Source organism: Thunnus maccoyii, chromosome 23 (assembly GCF_910596095.1).
Source record: "Thunnus maccoyii chromosome 23, fThuMac1.1, whole genome shotgun sequence".
In the NCBI taxonomy this organism is placed as follows: domain Eukaryota; kingdom Metazoa; phylum Chordata; class Actinopteri; order Scombriformes; family Scombridae; genus Thunnus; species Thunnus maccoyii.
Window position 1 is genome coordinate 3,532,061 of NC_056555.1, and position 19,750 is coordinate 3,551,810.

At 41.2% G+C, this 19,750-nt stretch overlaps 1 protein-coding gene across 3 annotated transcripts in view; it reads right to left on the bottom strand.

Annotated features, from left to right (window-relative positions):
- The window catches only part of mpped1 (metallophosphoesterase domain containing 1), a 94,917-nt gene that overhangs the window by 39,321 nt on the left and 35,846 nt on the right, over window positions 1-19,750 (bottom strand). For 2 of the 3 annotated variants that reach the window (XM_042402854.1, XM_042402853.1), the window contains one exon: window positions 14,561-14,786. In XM_042402854.1, coding sequence (XP_042258788.1) covers window positions 14,561-14,786 — 226 coding nt within the window. Of the gene's footprint in view, window positions 1-12,373; window positions 12,608-14,560; window positions 14,787-19,750 lie in introns of those variants that run through there. The other variant, XM_042402855.1, reaches the window with a different exon arrangement.

The following is a 19,750-nucleotide window of genomic DNA, read 5'->3' on the forward strand; positions in this document are numbered from 1 at the left end:
ACATGGACCATCCATCATCAAATTAGCAACACGAAGGCTTTTCCATAGTACCTTTATGTCTTGTCATATAACACTAGTCATACCTTCATTATTGCAACAAAAATTGTGAAAGCTAATACAGTCGCTGCATAGTTTACATATAAAAACAATGATTTGTCATAGCCAACAGACAGGTCTGGATTAACCTGCTCACACAAGAGATTTCCTGGATTTTTTTTTGTTTTTCGTTTGTGCTCTTGTTACTAGTCTCAAGTGGTCACTTACTTCCATGCACCAATCAGGTTGAATAATATTTGAATCACATTTTTGACAGCTGCGGGTTTATCTGCATATGTGCCCCGGTCACTGTCAATCAAATCTGATCAAACCACACAGTCCTGATGAAGCAGATTAGTTTTTGAATAATACCTCACAATGTTTTTGTTTCCAAACTTTTTTATAATGATATTTAATCTTAAAGAGTAATACTTAAGATTTGAATCAATGTTTTCAGGGGCTTTCAGACTGTTCAGCATATATGCATAATATTAACTCAAAAAATATGAGTTATTATAACTACATTTTGACACAGGGCCCCTCTATAAGAAACAGCCTCAAAATAACATAGGTAAAAATGTTATCTACATACTGTATAAAACCAACAAGAATGCTCAGTTTCTGGTAAATGTAGGACTAAAATGAACATTCACACAATAGGTTTAGGAATGTGGATATATAAAAAGGAGTAAATTACAGCAATTCAACACAATAAACACATGGATAGGTCACATGTTATATATATCAGAAGATTTTCAGTACTCTCTTTAATGAAAATGACTGAAAAAAACATGCTTTAATCTCAATAAATCAACATGTTTATCTTGCAGGAATAAAGTCTCATTTTAATGCAAGTGGATCAATCTGAGCTAATCTGCCTTGTTTCACAGTGCACACAATTGTCTGTGAAAAATTGCTGCAACAAATGAGCGTGCATTTGGAGGAAGCAGAATCATTTCGTTTGCAGAAACCGAGACTTCGCAGCATGGACATTTTTTACAGCGTCCATGCCATCCTGACTCCCCCAACTCTGTGGTCAAACACCGAACATAACCGCTCGCTGATGAACTGGCGAGACGGAAAGGAGAGAGGTGGGGAGAGCAGTTTGTGTGTAGAGTGTGTGGAGGAAAGAAGAGAGAGACTGAGGCGAGGAGGAACATAAGGACAGAATCGCTTTAATTCAGTTTTTTCCTCTACAATGCCACATGCCTTGGGGAGGGAAGGCATGTGTGAAATGGAGGAAAATGCCCCGTAGCGTGCCATAACACGCAAGCACACACAAATGCTGACACACACACACCCACGCACGTTGAAGTCCTGCCCCTGGAGGCCATTTAACAGGTAATTTAAAGAGAAATCCCTCCAGGGAAACGACACAGTAAATGTCCTCTCGTCTGCTCCTCCTCACTCCGTAACTGTTTATTCAGCTACAGGGCTGCAGACTGGCAGCACTTAGGAGGGAGGAAAAGAAGAAATCGGAGAGGAGTAGGGAGAAAAAAAAGAGGAAAGAGGGGGGAAAAAAGATGCGCGAGAGGGTGGGAAAGTGACAAGTGTTAAAGTAGGCCAATTTTTTTTTTTCTTCTTTCCTCTACCAACCCCCTTAAGTACCCGTTTATTAATGTTCAGTGTTCGTAGGCTACTTTATTTGGATCCTGTGGGAATGTAAGTGCTACGGGGATGGAGGTGGGAGATAGAGGAATGAAGGGATGGAGGGAGAGAAGGAGGGGAGGGGGAGGGAGGAGAGGACAGGGCCCAGGGGGGGTTTGTGAGTCTCAGAGTGAATCAGATGTTAATTTAGTGTGGGCTCTGGTGAGGAGGCCCAGAAAAGCATGAACTCCCAACTGCACGTCTCACTGTCTTTTTACATCTTTAAAGGAGCATACCGGTGGTGCTGCATGTTATAGTCCATTAACTACAACTTGTGCATACATTACATTCCTGCCCACAGTATTCCAGAGCATACCACATGTTTTTAGATTGATTTCCTTCCTGCTAGGCAGTCTTTGCTTTGAGTTCATTTCAGTGCACTATGGAAATCAGCTTACAAAAACCTGCAAGTAGAATTCTGCCCCCCCAAACAAACCACATCGGGATCCTTTGAGGAAATGGTCTTGGTCTTGGTCACAAGCTAATTCTGCAACAGTTCGTTTATGGTGGGAACATGATCTGACTTCACATCTGGTTAGAGTGTCCTGCACTATAGTGGCCTGAGAGGTGCAACACCTGGTACTAGACTGGACTTGAGTTTACTGAGACAACTCAAACACTCCCACTTCCAAGCATGACGCCAAATTAGAAAACGCTCCTATGTGTTGTTCTGGAGTGCACAGGGTCAAACAACCTGACTGGTCATTTCATTTGGAGGACTTCTTGGTGCTTTGCATGCTGGGATGTGGATGAACAAAATCAGCAGTTGCTGCTAGCCGCTAGCCAGAGAATGGACTAGCAATGAAGTACATTGTCTTCCTGAGCTTCTATGCTAGGCTAGGCTAGGAGCTTCTTCAGGACCTTCTTCCTGTGTTTACTCTCTCGCTCTCGACCCCAGACACATCTGACCAATGAGAGGAGAGAACTTTCTGATTCACTTGAAAATGGAGAAAACCCAACAAGCTTACCAACTCATGCACTGATTCAGACCAGAGCAGACCAACTATAGGTTTGAGAACACCCAAAGGATGCTTTCACTTTCATCTGGTGCAGTCCAAACAACCAGAATGTACTGTTATGTCCTCAGGCTCATGAGATTGGAGTAAACTTTGGGTATAGCTTAAATGATCTTAATTCACTATTTATATTAGACTTAATAAATGCTCGATCCACACACTTCCAAAAGTTACAGACACATGAGAGGCAAGAGATGGCCTGCTACTAGTCTGACTCACCAGATGTAGACTGTAGGTATAAGCCTGCCATTGGCTGCCTATTTCAGGCGGCATTCTTCTCCCCTTCTGCTATCTGTGTCTTACCATCACTACGTGAAACAACAACAGCAACCTCCAACCTTTATCAGTGAAAGTTGTATAAAATAGTCGACATACGTCTTTTACTGTTTTATGTGGTGTTTTCTTTTGTGGGGATTTGACTATTTTCATGTAAGGGCTCAAACAAGTTCACCCCCAACACTATTTTGCAAGGACACCGTCATTGCATCTTGGCCTTAGCGCTGTCCAAGACAATTGTGATTGGCTTAAAGAAATACAAACTAGCCAGACATTTCTGCAGCACTGGCACAGTGCTGTGGAGAAAGGTCTGGCTATGTAAGACTAGCCTGCTATCATTGAGTCCTTTTGTTTGAAGAAGGTGTGAGAGTTTATCCCACTACTTCTGCCTTTCCCTCTAAGAGAGAACAGCCATTATTTACACGGCCACTGGAGGTCTATTCACAGTAAAGCATGAAGATTTTTATCTTAAGCATTTGAACGAATGGCTAATGTTGTCATTTTTCTGGTGAGCTGTAAATAAAACTCATAACATCTGAGATTTGAGAGTTGGCTGCAAAGCTGTAACCTTTTCAGAAAGAAAGAAATGGACAAAATCACTTCCTAAATTTGCTTATTGCTAATTTCTGGCTTTTTTAGTCAGACTGTCCTTGATTGTGCTGACAGAGAGTGTTCTTCAACATTACCACATGATGACTGTGTAAAACAAAGGCCACTAAATGTTCACTGTGATGGATTTCTCATCCACCGAAGTTTCTGCAAGTTGATTTTCATTGCGCCCTGAAGTGAAGTGAAACCAATGGCTGCCTGGAAGGAAGGAAATCACTCTCAAACTGATAGAATGCCTTACAGAATGGTTGGCAGTCAGGTAAACTAAACACAATTTGTAGTTAATGGGCTAACACATGCAACACCAGCGCTAGAGTCCTTTTAAACAGTTGGATTTGTCACTCATTCATTTTTTCTCTCCATCATTCAAACTTCTCTTTCCCTGGAGTGTCTCTTCATCAGAGGGAGAACAAAGCAAACTCCAACAGCTCTGAGAAGAGAAAGAAGGTCAAATTACCTTCATGCCATCTCCACCATCATTAGACTCATTATCATTAAAGGAAAGGCTTTGCACGCCACCGCCGCATTTTACCTCTCCCTCTCCACCCCTCCACTCTCCCTCCTTTCTCCTTTACTTTCACCGGGGCCGTGAAAACAAGCAAGTTAATTAAAGTCGACGAGAGTCCCTTCCATTTCTCGCTCATCAGCGAGGACAAGCCATCAAACGGAGCGCAGGTAGTCCATTTCTGTCAAATGAGAGAGCGGAGGAAGAGGAGATGGAGGAAGAGAGGAGGGGGGGCGGGGGGAGAAGAAGAAAACGGCCTCTCTTCATCTCTTTAGTTTTTGATGAGCTTTCTTAATTGGGCCACTATAGAAGGAGAAGTGAATCCTCAATAATTAAAAAATCTAATTAAGGAGTCTTTTGCATCTCTGTCCTTAATTATTCCACGCGGAGCAGTGGGGAGCGATACATTTCTGCCGTTTTCATTTAAAAAAGAAAAAAGGGTCTCTCGCTTTCTCTCCCCCGTTGCTCCGTGCAAATCCCCCATCAACAAACAGACTACTTTGTCTGTTTGTGTGTGTCTGTGAACGAGCCGTCCGTCTCCCCTGCCTGTCTTACACTCCTCGGAGACCATTATTATAAACATTTAAAGAGATTTAACCCATTAGTACCGAGGCACACTTTTCCTCCACTCTCCTCATCTGCCCCCTGCCACAGCTGTCTAGCTCTCTCTCTATCTGTCTCCTCCTCAACCGGATGACTCAACCTCTCCCGCCGACTTCATTTCAAGAGGTAACTAAGTGAAAACCTAAGCAGCAAAAAGGAGTCAATACAAGATGGCACTAGAGGAGTACCGCTATCAACCAAACAGCTCTCATTGAGTCAGACTTACATCTTGACCCTGCAAACATCCCCTAAGGATTTGAAATCAAGTCTCTCACCCCATTAGTTTCAAAGTTATTAGGGCTGCCCCCTAAAATTCAATTATTCTTGGCATCTGTCAGAGAGCCTCCAGCCAAATAGTCTCTTGTCAAGGTTTTACAAGTCTGCTGTCGCCTGAAAAAGAGGCTAAATATTTAAAGGATTAGCTTGGTGATATTCAATATTTTCCTTTGTCAACAAATGTCATGTGCAGACCCAAACCAACAATGCATTGATCTTACTCACTGGTACTGTGTGTGTATCTTATTCCTCTGTACCATAGAGCTCCATTGTTGTCCAAAAACTATTTAAAAAAACATAAATGAGCCACACACCGTTCTGCTGCCAGAAATACTTACTAGAACTCCAAATGTGAATTAATCTGCCACTTAAAGTAGTCCCTACCAAATGCAATATTTCCTCCTGTTTGAATAATGTTTGCTAGAAACTACAGTGACCAGCTGTTTTAGGAAATTACTGAGACTTAAAAAAAATAAAACTATATATTTGTGAGCCATTTTTAAAGATTTACATCTTCATTAGGAACCAATGAGCTTGGGGCTGAGAGACACAGGCAGTGAAGGGATCTGGTGCCCCTTTCTAATAAAACCCTATCTGAAAGATATACTCATAATAATGTGTCTTGTGTAACTGAAGCAGCTGGCAAATGTTGCTTTTGTTATTTTTTAAATTCACTATATTTGTTGTGATGATGGGCACTAACCTCAAATTTAACAATTTTAGTCTCTAAGTGAGAGTCAAAGGATAGGAAACCCAGGAAGTATGGCGACAAATACATGATTTTGATGTGATTTGTTGACAGTAAGAAAGCAGTCCCATTCCAAACAGTCAAAAGCAGGCAACTACGCCAGGACCCCAGACCACAGGGGCCCCAAAAGCTCAAGGTTTGCTCCATTTGCACCACTTAAGTACGTAAAAGTAAGTAAAATTGTTTTATTTCTCTGTATGGTCCTTTTCATAATGTTGTCAGACACTTATAGTAACAATCTCAGCCTGTCAGTGGCAAGAAGAAGCACTTTTAGTGGTTGGTTTAGTAGTCTCAAAACTGTTGTCCCCACTCATCTAATCACTTAGATGCAAAATGATGGGAAAGTAGGGTCCAGGCTGAAAAAAACGTAAGTTTCCCTTTAAGGTTGGAGGCTGAAACCAGTGAACTTGACATTTTTGCTTGAAAAAAGACGTAAAGGAATACTCTATTATCAAAATGTTTTCCAATTGACTTTTTGTCAATCATCTAAATGATTATTAAAGTACTGGTTGCTTTCTGGGTGTCTGATATAATGAAGCTGACAGTGACAGTGGGGGTCAACAGGGGCCTTGAACTAATTTCACACTGGGGCCCCCAAGGTACATTTTTTCAGCCATGAAGATGCACTTTTGAGCAAATACATGAAGTGTGAAGACTTTCTTCTACCGTAAGAATTCTGTACATAGCAGGACGTACTTCATTCCCTTCAGTTTCAATGATACATACAGTACAGTCAAAGAAGCGGGAATCACTGAGATGAAGTCTTTTGTTAAAGATGTTTTCACTCCTTCTTCCTATCAGACATGAGTTTGTTCTTAATTGGCTGCTGATGAAAAAATTGCACAGAGCGAGAAGCGCATACTCATGGCTGTGTTTGTGCTCGCAGAGGAGCAGATCCATGAATGTGCAAAGCTGCGTGTCGCGGCCATGCAGCTCATTATTAATAATGACTCAGATGTCATCTGCCGAGGTTGCCAGATTGGTTTCTGCTGCCGAGAATCTTAGTTGCTAAATTATGAGTAGAGAGTAGTTCTGAGATATCGAGCATCCAAGATCTGTGATACCAGCTGGTGAAACTATTATGTACTTTCTTTGTGAACATTTAATTTCAAAAGTTTATTTTTTAAAGTGATATTCAGTCCAATATGAAGATGTAGTGAAATTTTAATTAATAAAAAGAGGACAGATAATACCTTATAATCCTACGCTTATAAAATTATCTGTAAATGCTGGAATGCTCCCATTTATGTTGAAAATTTGGAACAAGTATACAATTCTGCTACTAGGGTGAGGTTATTTCAACTGGTTCCAACACAAGTCAACAATAAAAGGTCATTTTCTTTGTTACTCTATTACTCTACAGAGAGATGCTGTTTTTGTTTTTGGCACTTTGCTGTTTAGAAAGTTACTGAAACAAAGGATAATGCACTGGGAACTACTGGAAATCTCTCACCACACTGCCATCATTATTTGTTCTCATTTTAAGGAAAATGAGTCTCATTGTGAGAGTAAATGTAAGACATTTTCTTTGGTGGAGGATGTTGACATCCCATAAAAAATGGTAGCCTAAATATAGCCACAGGACATATTTAATGAGCTAAAGTGCATAGCTCCTTTTGTATTTATTTCTGGGAAGGATCGTGATTTGTTGTATGTGTTTGGCAAATAAATCAAAGCTTCTGCACACTTACTTCCATTGCATACACTTAATTTATTGTCTTTTCTAAAAGTGTATACAATGCACTTAGAAAATATGGGAGCTTGTATTTATTTTCACTGACACTATCTTCCACCTGCTACATAAAAAAACGACTTGCTGGTATGAGTAGTTCAAAAAAACAGCATGTAAGGGTTAGCAAATTCAAACATCTTAGAACAGAGTGAAAGAATAACTACCATGGGTGTCACTTACAGTAAATCTTTAAATATAAGTTGTAATACTTTTCAAATAATGGACAGCTCAACACAAACAAATACATACTAGAGAAAAAATGGGGGGGATTGTAATTACCCTTACTCTAATGGTTGTCATGATAAATTCCACATAATATACATTTCACAGCATTATTTCCATTAGAATACCAACATAGTCATGCCGTGCTGGATTTACCATGACACCAGGAGACAGTATGGGGGATTTACATGGCAGGCAACAGCCATTAAACAGGGTTAACAAGAGCAAACAGGACATCTTTCTAAATTATAATAAAATAGATTTTAGAACAGGGGAAAATAGAATAATTAAAAATCATGGCTCGCCGACTTCCAGACCTCTGAATGTTTTGTGCTCTTTGACAGCTGTTTCCTGTTTGGGGAAACAATTGACCAACCAGAGCTTTGTAGGCACTGGTGGGATAGCTAACTCCTACGTAGCTAGCTAGCTTGCTACACCCATGACAAAAAGCAGACCAATAGCCACAAAAATGACTAGTTTGGGTTGGAGATTAATGCAGCTGTACGTTTTGTTGACTGGTAATTGGTCAATTTACAATATTAACAACTCTTAAATCTGCATGTTTCTATAATCGTCATGAAAAATGTTAACTGCTTCCTTGTTGACTGAAATGACATCAGTGGGACTGATTTGCTACTGATTGGTTTGGGCAAAACAGAACAAAATGCCTCCTTACTCAACAGAAATTGGCTAACATGAACACAATATCAAACTGAATGCATGAAGGGAAAATGACAATTCAGTCTGATTATCAGGCTAAATTATGGCATATCTCTAAAAAAAATAGCTGATCTCAAATTAAGGCCTGGTTCTCTCTGAAGTTGAAGTCAACGCCACTTTCTGAGATTGTTTTAAGCCAATCTGACATATATCAATATGCAGCAAAACATGGGGGTGGGCAAGGGAAACTCTATACTCCATTCTATTAGTATATGTTATTCAATAAATACTTTTCACTGTTTCATAGTATCTGTCTTTGCAAATACAACAAAGGAAATAAATGTACTTCACAGTTTTAGAGGGTATTATGCAATATGTGCACCAATGAACTTAGATCAAACTTCCAATTTGGAATGATATTGCCAATTAAACTTCATAAAAGGTAAAATGGTTTCAAAAGATGTAATTTTTTTTTTTTCTGAGGTGCAGTTTTGTTTCGTTTTTATCACCATTTACACTTTGGTTTTTATTTTTGTAGCTGTGAGCAGCTCATTCATTTTTAAGAGTACATTCAAAAGTCAAACTAAATTCATACTTTTTGAGATGACTTTCTCACTTCTCCAGAAGCTGGAGCCTGTTTCACAAACGCCAGCACTGCTTACACCCAAATCATAATAAATGGCAGCCTCATGCTTCATAAATGATTGTTGTTCACAAATTGCAGACGCTAATGTGTTTGGACGACAGGACTCTCAGGTGCTCACAGATGGGTTGCAGGTATGGCAATTATTTGGATTAATAAAACATGTCAAAATTAACAGGAGAGGAAACAATCTCATGTTGCAAGTTTGGTGAAACTGGCTAGAATTAGTAGGTTGCATAGAGTAGGGACACAGCTACTGTATCCTGCAGTGTGGTGGACTTGCAGGTTCCTCACACTGCAGCTACACACACGCATATTCAACCAGTCTCCATCCATTATCATTCAGTTTCTTCTTTTTTGCTTCCAATACACAATTGTGTATGTCAAGGTGCTGCAAGCTGCTTAATTCCCATGCTTCCCACAACCCTGCTTACTTCCAACAGTTTGGGGCTCTAGGGTTCTGCACACACACACATACACAAACACACGACTAAAACATGTCTGACTTCTCCTCCCCTGTCCCCTCAACTCTCAGACAGAGGGTGGTTGTGCGATACATCCATGACAAATGACATGTAAACTCACATTAGCGCCAAGAAAAGGGAGCGGAGCGGCGCCCCCATGTCATCGTTCTCATTCACAGATTCATGCAGTGACAATCTGGGAGGGTTTTAGTGAGAATGGAGCAAGAAGGATCTAATCTAGGGATGGAATAGTGAGGGGTTTGGATGGGGATGTGTGGTGTGTTTAATGTGTGTGTGTGTGTGGGGGGAGTGGGATGGACTGGAAGAGCACGCTGAGAAGCACACAGCATCAGACTACCTCTGCAGAGGAGAGAGAGCGAGGAAGAGGAGAGGACGGAGGAGGAGTGAGGGATGGCGGTGGGGAGGGGTAAATGGCCCATGAATTTTAAATGGGGTGACCAGTATGGGACCGGTGGTCATTTTGGGGTGGCACAGAAATCACTATTATGTGCACATAAAAATGAATCTAACTAGAAAATAAGGGGCTATTTTAGGCACCTACAACACATAACTCTACATTATTTGGAATTCAGTCAGTGGTGGAATAGATGGAATAATATTCAGTGTATCCAACATTTTTTTCTTAGTAGAATTACTTCAGTTGTGAGAGCAGATGTTCAGCAGCAGCACTATGAGCTCGTTCTCTATCACTGTATCATCAGGGATACAGAGACACAGACAGATTCATAATTAAAAGGAGTTTTTTAATCAAAGTTGGATTGAACAGTTTACTTATGGGAGATAACTTTACCTCAGGTTTTTTGCACGATGCATAAAAAGTTAGCTAATGTTAACTGTTTGCTATTGTTTCCTCCTGGAATGCTAGAAGCTCTAAACTTCACTAAACAGATACAGTCTTCATATATTATTAGCCTACCTGTACTTATCTGTTGGTTTACTAGACTTGCCAGCTGTAAAGTCAAGTCTCCAGAGGCACTCGAGGGTGCACACCTAAGTGGGTAAAATGCATCCTGGGCGTGTTACGGCTGTACAGAAATAGTTCCAACTCTAAGAAAAAATGCCCCAAAAAGGGAATTACCACTGGGGCGGCCAGGCTTCAGTCCACAGGGGCCACGGCCATCCCTTGCCACCCTGAAAATCCATGCTTGTGGATAGGGAGATGGAGGAGGAAGGGAAGACAGGAAGTAATGAAAATCCTACATAGATCCATCCCATATTTCTTCTTCTTACCTCCCTTGTTCCTTGTACCTCCACTGTCCCTCTTTTTTTTCTTTTTTCCGTCCTTTCTCCCTTTCTCTCCTCTCTTGCATCAATTTCTTTCACTGTTTCTCTCTACTTCCTCCTTCATTCTGCCCTCTCTTCACTTATTTATCATCCTTCCCTGTTCTCTTAAAAGCTCACCAAACTTTGACTCTTCTCTTTTGTTTTTCAATCCTTCCACTCTTTTCTCACCTCCATCTCCTCTTCATGTTATATATGTGTTTGTGTTCTGATAGCTGGTCTCATTTTGGAGCTGGCAAAATATCCAGATTCACAAAACTCCTCCATGAACAAATCTCCAATTAACCCTTTTATCTCTCCTTCCACTTTTTTTTTTTATGTAGCTTGTCTATCCGTCACATTCTCACACACTCTTCTGTCAACAACTTGGAAAAGTTTTTTTCTATGACAGTTGTCCTTTTTCAGGCTGTCTTTTTGTCTTCTTGAGCCCCTCGTCATCTGTGACAGCAGTCATTTTTGGCTTCTTGACAGATGTTGCAGTCACGGTCCGTTTCTACAGCAAAGACGTCGGGACATGCTTTGTCCTTTTCACTCATCAGGAATTTATTTCCTTTGTGGCAGAAAAACATGTTACACAAGCCTTCAGAAACTCCTGCAGGTTAAACTGAACTAACCAAACACATTTAGGCCTGACTGACTCTAAAAGACTCATTATAAACTGACTTGAAGACACTCATTAGCCTAGCGGTGTTAAGGCTACAAACAACCTATAATGCGACACCGGTACTTTGTCCATTCAGAAAGAATGTTTTGAACGTGTAATTGTTTAGTCCTCAAATATAAAACAACATCTACTTCTTTCAGATTCCAGAAATGTCATTTTATATTTGGGCTAACACTGTTTATCAGCTGAAGCTAATTAATGTTACTTTACAGCTAAAATGAAACTTTTGTCTGTTGTCTGCTTCATGTTCCTCCTGTTAGAGTCTGTGATCAGTAAATCTGAGGGTGAAGCATCACATCAAATTCAAGTGAATCTCCCAGTAAAACATTTATAGTATATTCACATCAGTATTTTGAACTGATCAACTTCATAGTTATACATCTGGGTCTTGTGAAAAATAAGGTATAAAACGTAGCTGTTATTTCAGTGTGTCAGATGTCAGATACATTTAATCATCGTTTCATATTTTATGCTTCACGTCTTATTTCTCAGGTTGTAGCTACAGGTTGTGAACATTAATCATTAATCATTAACAATCATTAGTCATTAAAACAGTTGTGTTTCTGGCTTCTCCAGAGATAAAAGCTGATTACAGATCCTCACTGAATCTTTGACTTTTAGTTATTTATAACTTCAGTTACTTGCAAACGTTATAAACTAAAGCAGTTAGATTCTAAGAGATATGAAAGGATTTGATAACCAGATCTGACACTGTGCTATCACACCACAACCCTAATGATATCCAAGACAAACTCTATGAAAAACTATCCTCCTCATATTTAATGAATTTGTATTGTCATCACATAACTGCATTACTACAACACCTGTCTCATTATGATTTCATCTGTTTGCTTGAGCTAATTATTTTATTTTATATTACAGGACAGTCTTGATATAACTTAGTTTAAAGTAAAAAAATGCCTACAAAGTTTACAATTTTTGAAAATGATTCTATTTCATAATAACTATAAATGTCATCTGAGATCCAAGTCCAGACTCACAGATGTATGACTGATAAGCACACAGATAATCAGGCCGTCAGACTGTCTGATAGTCGGGTAGCACCTCGGGGTGGAGGTGGTGGTGATAGTGGCTGTGGTGGGGGGGGTTGGGGGGTGGTAATCTACAGGCCATAAAGTAGCACCAGCCTGGCTTCGCCATGGCGACGGAGGGAGGGAGTGGAACAGGCACCGTCCCATGAATCCTGCCGGAGCAGAGAAGGATGGACGGAAGAGGTGAGGAAGGAAGGAGAGAAGAGGGTAGCAGCCAGTGCAGAGGGGGGAACACACGGAGCCTCCAGCTGGAGCCCCTCTGTGCTGCAGGAATACACCCCGAGGCACACACACACACACACACACACACACACACACACACACACACAGGCATGCAGTCCAAGGCAAGTGAGACACACACGAGTGCACAAGCTCACAGACCCACAGTGGACACACACATTCACACATTCAGACAGAGATATTCTTACACACACACACACACACACACACACACACACACACACACTCGTCACCTCATGTGCCCATTACACCAGCCAGGGCCAGCCGGGGAATCTCAATAAAATCTTTCTAAATCCTTATCCCTCCCTCCCTCCCTCCCTCTGTCTGTCTCTCTTTCTCTCCATCCATCTCCACCTCTTCCTTCTTTCCTACATCTCTCCTTTGTCTCCTGCCCTCCACGGGTTCCCTCGCTTTCCCCCCTCCCTTTCTCCTTCTTTTTTTCTTCTTTTCGCTCCATCTCTATCTTCCTCTCAGTCCACCTCAGGCAGCTCTCTGCAGTGGCCTGAGCAATAAACTCAGGGGACCCATGCTATCACAGCAAACCAATTACCCAGCACTGGACACACACACACACACACACACACACACACACACACACACACACACACACACACACACACACATACACACACATGCAAACAGTGTCCTCAGGGACCTGTCACTAAAATACACACACACACATACAAAGCGGATCGTGGACCACCACCTAAGCGCTTACACACTCACCCCCATACACACACACACATCCTGGAAAAAAAGAAGCCTGTCTACAAGGAGTTACGGTATGAAAGGAATACAAGTCAAAGCTAAATAAAGAAGCAAATAAATGATCCATTTCAACGATTCAAAGACGCACAGATGAAGTGAAAAAACTCTTATTTTGGTACCAATAGCCAAGGCCGGATTAAGCTGCGTTGAGGCTCTGGGGCAAAAGTAAGCTGACCCCCATTAACTGTGTTTAGATGATGTCCTTGCTACCTCAGTCTGTCAATAATGGATTATTGTGTGAATGTACAATATGCACAGTGTTAATATTTGACGTATAGATTCTGACTAGTCAGAGTGGAGATAACTTTACCCATTAGAGGAACGTAGATGCACAGCCTGCAGGTGGATGCTGGGGTGGAAGTGACACTTTTGAAATGCTAAATGAACATCGGCATGATCAAAAGGATGTGTTGGATATATTTTTCACTGCTGTACGGTTGTAGCGGCGGATTCACGTTGACAGCCTGAATGAACTGTCTGACTGCTAAAGACAATACTTCCTATAAGTCTCCGCTAACACATTTTGGTCCACATAACACACCAAATGGTCTCTAAACAACAACATACACCAGCGGGTATGTTGACGGCATTCAGTGACGCATCAGAATACTGAAACAAGACTGTCTGTCTGGCACATTTGTCTGTATGGCTGTGTTTTATGGGCTATAATTAATCTCAGTAGTCAGTAGTCATTTCAGTGGTCACCAGTGGGAAATGTAGTCCCCACACACAAATGAACAAACCTAAAAGCACCAAAATAGAAGCGAGCAAGCACTTTTTCAAATTTGATCTCCCCAACTACAGCCAAACTTGCTACCAAATGGTTTCATCCTCATTCCTCCCCTACGAGCCACTTTCAGAAGTTCTGAAGATTTTGTAGTGAGATGATTTAACTGTAATGAAATCTCTTTGAATGATTTTCTTTTAAGCAAAATGCAGCTTTGAAACATGGCCAAATTATCATGTAAATTTAATCATGAGAATGTGTTAATTTTTACAGAAAAAGGTGAATATCACACTAAAACTTCAACCACTTGCTTTTTCTACACTACTAGGAGTTTGCTCTCGTGTGCAGTGCAGTAGTAGAGGTTACTCACCAGGGGGAGCCGTAGATCCTGAATCCCCTCACAGTGACCTCGGAGTCCTGCAGGTAGATGCAGTTGGTGAGCAGCGACTGGACGTTCTCGTAATTTTCTGGCTTCAGCTTGGAGGCCGAAGGGAAGTAGTAGAAGTCCTGCTTGATCAGGTCCGCCATAAACTCCTGGTCAAAGGTCAACTCGTGGTTCCCGGCGATTACTATCTTGATGTCGTAGGGCAGGGTGCCTGGTGGGGGGAGGAGAAAAGAGAGGGGGGGGGAAAGGGAAGGAAAGGGAAGGGGGAGAAGTGAGGAAGGAAAAGAGAGGAGATGTGATTGGGGAGTGACAAGCAGAAATGTGGAGATGGCCAAGATGTGATGAAGAAGGAGGACAGGTGAAGGGCAACAAAAACAGAAAATGGGGTGGTGCAAAGACAAATTACATGAGGGATGGAAGAGGGGGATTGAGAGGTTATAGATGAAAAGATAATAGGGGAGGAAAAGGAGAGGGGTACATTTAGAGAAAGGAGGTGGAAGAGGTAAAAGGAAAGAAAGGAGACAAGGGCAGAGGATGAAAGGCAGGGGAGAGAAGGAAATAGAAAATGCAAGGAGACATCAGGACATGGATAGCAGAGATGGAGACGGGAGATGTAGGGGAGGGGGGTTGAGAAAGAGTAAAGGAAAGAAGGGTGGCAGACAGAGTGGGGAGAGACGGGAAGAGGGAAAATTGAGGACGACATGAAACCAATTCCAGACGGCTTGGCATTCACATGCGAAAAAGGCTTTCTCATTGTTTTCCCCTCCATTTCTAGCAAATCTGTACATCTGTCTTAGCTTCCCTCCATCAGTCAAGGTCTCAACCCAGTGCACTGCTGTCTTCTGTTTATGGAAGCATAGCTGAATGCATCCGTCAGGGAATCTTTATCTGGAGGAATGATGGAAGGAAGGGGAAGCAAAAAGAGTGATCATTGTGAAGTTTAGGACACAGAATATTAAACATTTACCGACGACGGCAACCGGTGCCGCATCTTTCCCCCTTTCTTTCTCATCATCTTCCTCTAATCAAACTCCTTCACGTCCCCCCGAACCTCTCCTCCCTCTCAATGGTTTTAATTGGCTATTCAGAGCTTGGCACAGCAGGGCGCGCAATCGATCGGAGCCCATCAAACCCAACAGCAGCCGGCCCTTCACAAATCTACATGATGTTTTCAAAGCTCTGCTGAGGAGAGAGAGCGAGAGAGAGACAACACTGACAAACATCTGGGGGGTCTGCTTTGTCAGGTAGAGTGGCTGATGGAGAGTTCAATCACCATGACTTTTTTTTTTTTATTTATTTTTTTTTATCACTGCCAGGACGGCACAGCACGCAGCTGAGCACGTCCCTTTGTGTGTCAGCATGTGTGTTTGTGAGTGACTTTCCCGCGTGTGTGCGCGTTTGCATGCATCTGTGCATGAACGTGTCACGTTAGTGAAAAGGAGTAATTAAACTGAGCTTTAGAAGAGGCTGACAGCCCAGCGACGGCTCTGTCATAACAGCCAATCACAGCCCGGTGATAGAAAGAGAGAAAGAGTGAGGGGGGGGGGTAGAAGGAGGGAGAGTAAGGAGAGAGCGACAGAAATACTTTAGGAAGCCCAAAAATCCTTGAGTGTGAAGGAGGAATAATGACAAGATGAAAGCAGCTGTCAAAGAGTGCCCATCTCTGCAGTTTGGGCCCGGGCCGCCCCCTCTCCCCAACACAGCTCCCATTTGTTTGGCAGAAGGGCTTTAGTTTAGTTGTCAAGCAGACACCAAAAAAAAAAAGACGTAAATGAGGGGCTGCACCTCCACAAAGGCACATGGAAACACACGCCACTGCACAATGCTGTTTTCAATTCCTCTCGGACAGACTTTGGTATGTGAGGTAGCATACGCTCGATTGTCCCTGGATAAACCAAGGTTGAAGCAATGGCTCACTCCAAAATAAAAATCTGATCATTATATTCGATCAAATCCCAACTGAAGCTCACACCACTGAGCGCACTGTAGTTAGCACCTGTATTTCTATCTCACACAAAGTATTGAAGGAAATGGAAACTCTTTACATCTCTTGCACATTTTCTGAATGAAAGACTGCGCTGTGGTACTTGAAGTCCAATATTTACCTCTCTATTCCATGATTTTTTCTTTACAATACGGAGAAAGACCCAGAGTGCAATTTTATTGGCCGCAAAACCTTGGATTAGTTGAAAGTACTGAAAAATGTAAATATTAGAAGACCAAAACCATGACAACCACACTACACACTTCTCTGCACTTCCATTAGAGCAGTTACCCAACCAAAACCCCAAACTTCTGTGTCTGACCCCTGACCATGAAAATCTAAAGTAAACAGAAGAGGAGTTAAATCTAAAAAAAAAAATTAAAACCGCCTCATCCTATTTCATCAGAGCATTACTTAATAACTTAACAAAAATGTTTTCACTAGATGTCTATCTGATAGTGCTGTGGCTAAATTTAAGGAAGTGATTCCATCAGTATTGAATTCACTGCCATGTCTCAATACTACAGAGGACTCTTGTGTTAACTTTAGTCCCTCCCAAATTGACAATCTTGTTCATAGTGCCGCAGGGTCTCTGTGAATGACACTCGACTCCATCACCCCTTTAAAAAAGAAGATACTAAAAAAAATAAGAGGTTAGCTCCATGGTATAACTCCCAAACCTGCAAATTAAAGCAAACATCACAAAAATTTGAAAAGGATTGGCGTTCCACCAAACTAGAAGGATTTCACTTAGTCTGAAAAGATAGTCTTAAAACATATAGGAAGGTCCTCTGTAATACCAGAGCCGCCAATTACTCATCATTAATAGAGGAGAATAAAAACAGCCCTTGGTTTCTTTTCAGCGCTTTGGCCAGGCTGACAAAGAGTCATAACTCTATTGATCCATGTATTCCTACAGCTCTCAGTAGTAACGACTTCATGAGCTTCTTTAATGATAAAATGATAACTATTAGAGATAGAATTCACCACCTCCTGCCCTCAACAGGCACCGATTTATCCACAAACACAGGAACCTTAGAAACAGCTGTAAAACCTGATATATAAAACCCGTCTCATAGACCCCATGTCAACTAGGCTGCATAAGGAAGTCTTACTCTTAGTTAGCTCTTCTTTGCTAGATATGATCAATCTGTCTTTAGTAACAGGCTATGTACAACAGTCCTTTAAAGTAGCTGTAATTAAACCTCTTCTTAAGAAGCCTACTCTTGATTCAGGCATTTTAACCAACTATAGACCTGTATCTAACCTTCCCTTTCTCTCTAAGATCCTTGAGAAAGCAGTTGTCAATCAGTTGTGTGACTCTCTATAATAATAGAAATAATAGTTTATTGGAGGATTTTCAGTCAGGATTTAGAGTCCACCATAGCACAGACACAGCACTGGTGAAAGTTACAAATGATCTCTTAACTGCATCGGACAAAGTACTTCTCTCTGTACTTGTCTTGTTAGATCTTAGAGCTGCATTTGACACCATTGACCATCACATCTTATTACCGAGACTGGAACATTTAATTGGCATTACAGGAACGGCAGTAAGCTGGTTTAAGTCCTATTTATCAGATCGATTTCAGTTTGTACACGTTAATGATGAATCCTCCATGCACACAAAAGTTAGACACGGAGTTCCACAAGGTTCTGTGTTTGGACCAATACTATTCACCTTAGATATGCTTCCTTTAGGCCATATCATTAGGAAACACTCCATAAATGTTCATTGTTATGCAAATGATGCCCAATTAACCAATCAGATAACTAAACTCCAAGCATGCCTTAAGGACATAAAAACCTGGATGACCTGGTACTAAACTCAGACAAAACTGAAGTTATTGTACTTGGCCCTAAACACCTTAGAAACACATTATCTAATGATATAGCTACTCTAGATGGCACCACTGTAAGGATGTAAAAAGTGCCCTGAGATAACCTCTGTTGTGATTTGGTGATATATAAATAAAGTTGACTTGACTACCTAATGTTCAGCTTCCATACAGTGCCTAACATACTTCACTTGTAATTTTAGTGATTAAAGAGTCCCTGAGATATCCACTGAGATTGCCACTCCAACACTGAAAAACTGGACAAAATGTTTCCAACTGCATAAAACAAATACACAAATACTGATTTAGACCAGCTTTCTTCTGTCATCTGTGAATTAGCATTTTAGGCTAATACAAACACACACAAAAAAACTTCTTTGTACTGTGTATGTCAGATGCCTGAAGCTGCTTCACAGTAAAAGCCTTCCAGCTTTTGAGAGGAAGGGGGTAAAGAGGCATTACTGGAAGGTTTTTACTGTAAAGTGGCACAATGTGTGCACAATGTGTTTGTGTCACTTTTGGCAAAATGTTTTGAGTTATCCTGAATTCATTGTTCAGTAAGCTGGTCTTAATCTCTTTGTACATAATTTTGTTGATGGTTCAGAACAGAATATAAGTGCATACTGGATATATCACATATTTTTATTATAGGGTGTTAATAAGTTCAGGCTGATTGATTTTTGACCATGTGGTGGCAGTAGAACAGGCTGAAAGCACAACATTGACACATTATCCCCTTATATATCCTCGGTTTTATGGCTAACGTGTTAGCAATCATTTACACATCCAACAGAGACAAAGCAATATTAGCATTCATTTGGAGTCGCGTTTGCGTCTGTCTAATGAAGGTAAGTTTAATATTCACTTTCATTTTAGCTCTGTTTTTGTCTCCACCAACTCCAGAGTAAAATATCTGGCTGCTAAATGCTCTATCTATTTCCTAACTGGACTGTCTGTGTGCTGTTTGGTGAAACCGGGATACTCCAAAACCCTGATCAACACTAGGACACTAGTGAACATGTAAATGCACTCAATGAGTCACCCTTTTCACATTACATTTGATCCGTTGTTAATATAAAAATATCAATAGTGCAGCCATAAGAATGAGCTGGAATTCATTTGGATTTATCACACTCGGTCTGTTCATTTCCAGGGTCTTCACTGACAGCATGTACAATCCTTGTTTTATTGCATCTCACACCGCCTCACAAAATGCGAGAAATTTCTCAGACAACACATATTTTCTCTGCAGCCTTAATGACGACTGTGATAGTTTCTGGAAGAAAAGCTCACCAGGAAAGAAGCCAAGTAGCTGCTTGGGAGCGGCATCTACCTGGAGACTAGCTTGTTGTT